This window comes from Malus domestica, chromosome 13, assembly GCF_042453785.1.
Source record: "Malus domestica chromosome 13, GDT2T_hap1".
NCBI lineage: Eukaryota > Viridiplantae > Streptophyta > Magnoliopsida > Rosales > Rosaceae > Malus > Malus domestica.
Genome location: NC_091673.1, coordinates 33,364,246 through 33,367,279, shown reverse-complemented (window position 1 = coordinate 33,367,279; position 3,034 = coordinate 33,364,246). Strand labels below are relative to the sequence as shown.

At 44.1% G+C, this 3,034-nt stretch overlaps 1 protein-coding gene across 1 annotated transcript; it reads left to right on the top strand.

Moving 5' to 3' along the window:
- Positions 1-1,447: 1,447 nt before the first annotated feature.
- LOC139190945 (uncharacterized) lies at positions 1,448-1,894 on the top strand. The gene has a single exon (XM_070811437.1). It carries the CDS (start codon positions 1,448-1,450, stop codon positions 1,892-1,894), a length of 447 nt encoding a protein of 148 aa, XP_070667538.1.
- Positions 1,895-3,034: the final 1,140 nt, after the last annotated feature.

Here is a 3,034-nt window from a genome sequence, read left to right as displayed (position 1 = left end):
AAGAAATCAATTCAAATCTCAAGCATGTTCATGGCTTCAAACTTTCCCCTAACTAAATAGGGGTTTAGCCACTCATAATTGCAACAAAATTAGAAAATAAAAAGTAGACATTGAAAGCAAGAACAGAGTACACGTAAAACGCTCCAAAGTTCCAAGCTTGAAACGTCAAGGACCTTTGTTTTCACCACCCTGTTGTAGCACAAGTGTCTAGGATGTGTATGGATATATGGATGGAATGGATTTGCACGGCTAAGAGATGAAAATGTATCGATTGGTGAGATGTAGTATGGCTAGATGAATGAATGGAGGTCACGGCGAGGAAATTGTGTTTGTGAATGAAGTTGTGAGATGTGAAATGTAGTGTCTTTGGATGATGGCCCTCTCAAATTATGGTGAAGGGTGGATGTATTTATAGGCTAGGGAGAGGAGTGTATGGAGTTGTAATGAGTGGATGTAATTGGTGTAATGGGTGAGTGTTGTGGTAATGAGTGGATGTAATGGGTGTAGTGGGTGGATGTTTGGTAATGAGTGGATGTAATGGGTAATGAGTGGATGTAATGGGTGTAGTGGGTGGATGTTTGGTAATGAGTGGATGTAATGGGTGTAGTGGATGAGTGTTTGGTAATGAGTGTGCTAAAATGGTTATTTATAGGGAGAGGATGATGCATAAACTTCAAATTTCGTCCATTCCTTTTGCTCCAAGCATATGCCATTTATTCCATGCCCAAAAATGCTCCAAAATGCACTTCTTTGCCACATTAACCCTTTGGACCTACAAACACACTAAAATAGCTTAAAATACTAAAATAACTATAAACTAACAACATAAATGCCAAGAAACAAGCTAACTAAGTTGCATAAATATGCTCCTATCAGAAGGCGAAGATTGTTGGATGCAATGACAGCATCGCTTGCTCAACTTTCTGAAAGAGGCTCCCAGCAGATCACCCACTTTTCGGAGAATTGATTATGGGCAAGAACCTGTCCTTGACAAAGTCTTATGCTTTGGTAGAAAAGCATTCATTCTGGGATGAGGAAAAACGCTTCTAGAAGTTGCTTGAGTGGCTGCAGAAAGACGTGGAACCGGCTCAGAAGAAGGCGAGCGATAAACCGCTTAACAGCAAAAACAAGCTAGGACATAGACCTTAAGGACAAGCCATGGTTCAAGCCACCGCCACCTATAAAGGGTGATACCTCTAAGATAGACCAGACTAAGTATTGTGCATTCCATAGAGGCCTTGGGCACACAACCAATGACTGTACCACATGGAGGAGGTACCTTAAGCAGCTCGTGAAAGAAGGCAAGTGCGACCAGTATGTCGACAGACCAACTGCCTGGCTGAGGCAAGAAGTAGACGTCGATGCCGAACCCCTAACGAAGACAATCCGAATTAAAGAAATATTTGCCGAATCCGAGCATCTAGGGGCCACCAATAACTCCAAGAAAATGAAGATTCAGCAAGCGAGATCGATTTATCAGTTTCAAGCCATAAATGTTGTACCTGGACCAATCATCGACTTCACCGAACAGGACGCTGAGGGAGTAGACTTTTCCCACAACGACGCCCTAGTGATTTCTGTAAAACTGGCCTATGCCATTGTTGATAGAATCATGGTGGACAACGACAGCTCAGTCAACATTCTACAACTATCAGTCATCCAAAATATGGGCTTGGAAAGCACGATCCAACGTAAAGAAAAGGTTTTGACCGGATTCAACAGACTCACCTTAACTACTAGTGGCACTATCACACTCAAAGTAACCAGCCCACCGATTGTCTCATCACAGACCTTCATGATCGTCAGCGTCCCATCTCCCCATAACGGGATCTTGGGCCGAACCTGGCTAGTGAAGATTGGAACTGTGACTTCGATCGAGTATCAGAAAATCTGATTTCGTATCTCGGGAGGAGCGGTCAGAGAGATCAAAGACGACCAGGCCATCTCTAGTCACTACACTATACAAGTTCTTAAAGAGACGAGGAAGAAGTCTTTTGCCCCAACATTAGTAGTTGAAGTGCAGATGGATGACTCTACCTCCGCTAAATAAAAATTACAGTAGGCAGGTCAAGAAGATGGTTTCAAGGTCGACAATGCTCTGGCAGATGAATCAGGATGAAAACTAGAAGTAGACATCGATCATACCTCCCTTGACCTTAAGCAGCGGTCAGACCATGCAAAATGCACATCTAAAGAAGATTTGAGCGATCCTGGATAGGAAGTCCCCCACCATTTTGAAGGAGATCCAAGGTCTAACCTGACGAGCAGCTGCACTCAGCTGATTCCTCTCGTGACCTATTGACCGATACAATCCAAGCAGGAAGCAGCGGAGGATCTATGTATCTATATGGCGGTATCTGAAGCAGCAATAAGCTCTACCTTTATACGACAAGAACTGGGGGCCCAACCACCTGTATTACAAAGTTCAAAAGCTCTCCTCAATGTGGAAGCCAGATACCCAAAAATCAAAACTTTGATTTTGACGCTAGTTGTTGCAACCCGAAAGCTCAAGCTGTACATTCAGCGTACGCATTCATAATTATGATGTGATATTCTGCACAACCCAAACGCAAGATGTTAAAGTTGCGAAACTAGCGGACATTTTGACGAGCGTAGCAACTTAGCCCAGAAATGCCCTAGAGGCAGCCGAGCACACTGTAGCCGCACCAGCCCCACCTGCAAGAGATTTCCAGCGTTTGCACGTCAACGGATCATCCAACTGCCAAAGATCGGGGGCAGGCTTAGTTCTTACTACCCTAGACAGCTCGATGCTCGAACAAGTGATCACTCTCATCTTCAAGGCATCAAACAATGCAACAGAGTATGAAGCCTTACTAACAGGTCTTTGATTAGCAAAAGACCTAAATGTGAAGAAGCTCGTAATCAATTTCGATTCCCAGCTGATCACCAACCAAACCTCAGGGGAGTACGCAACAAAGCATCCAAAGATGGCCCGATACCTCGAGAAGGTACGAGAGTAGCTAGCAACGGTCCAAGCGTACACATTTACTCAGGTTCCACAAGCAGAAAATGC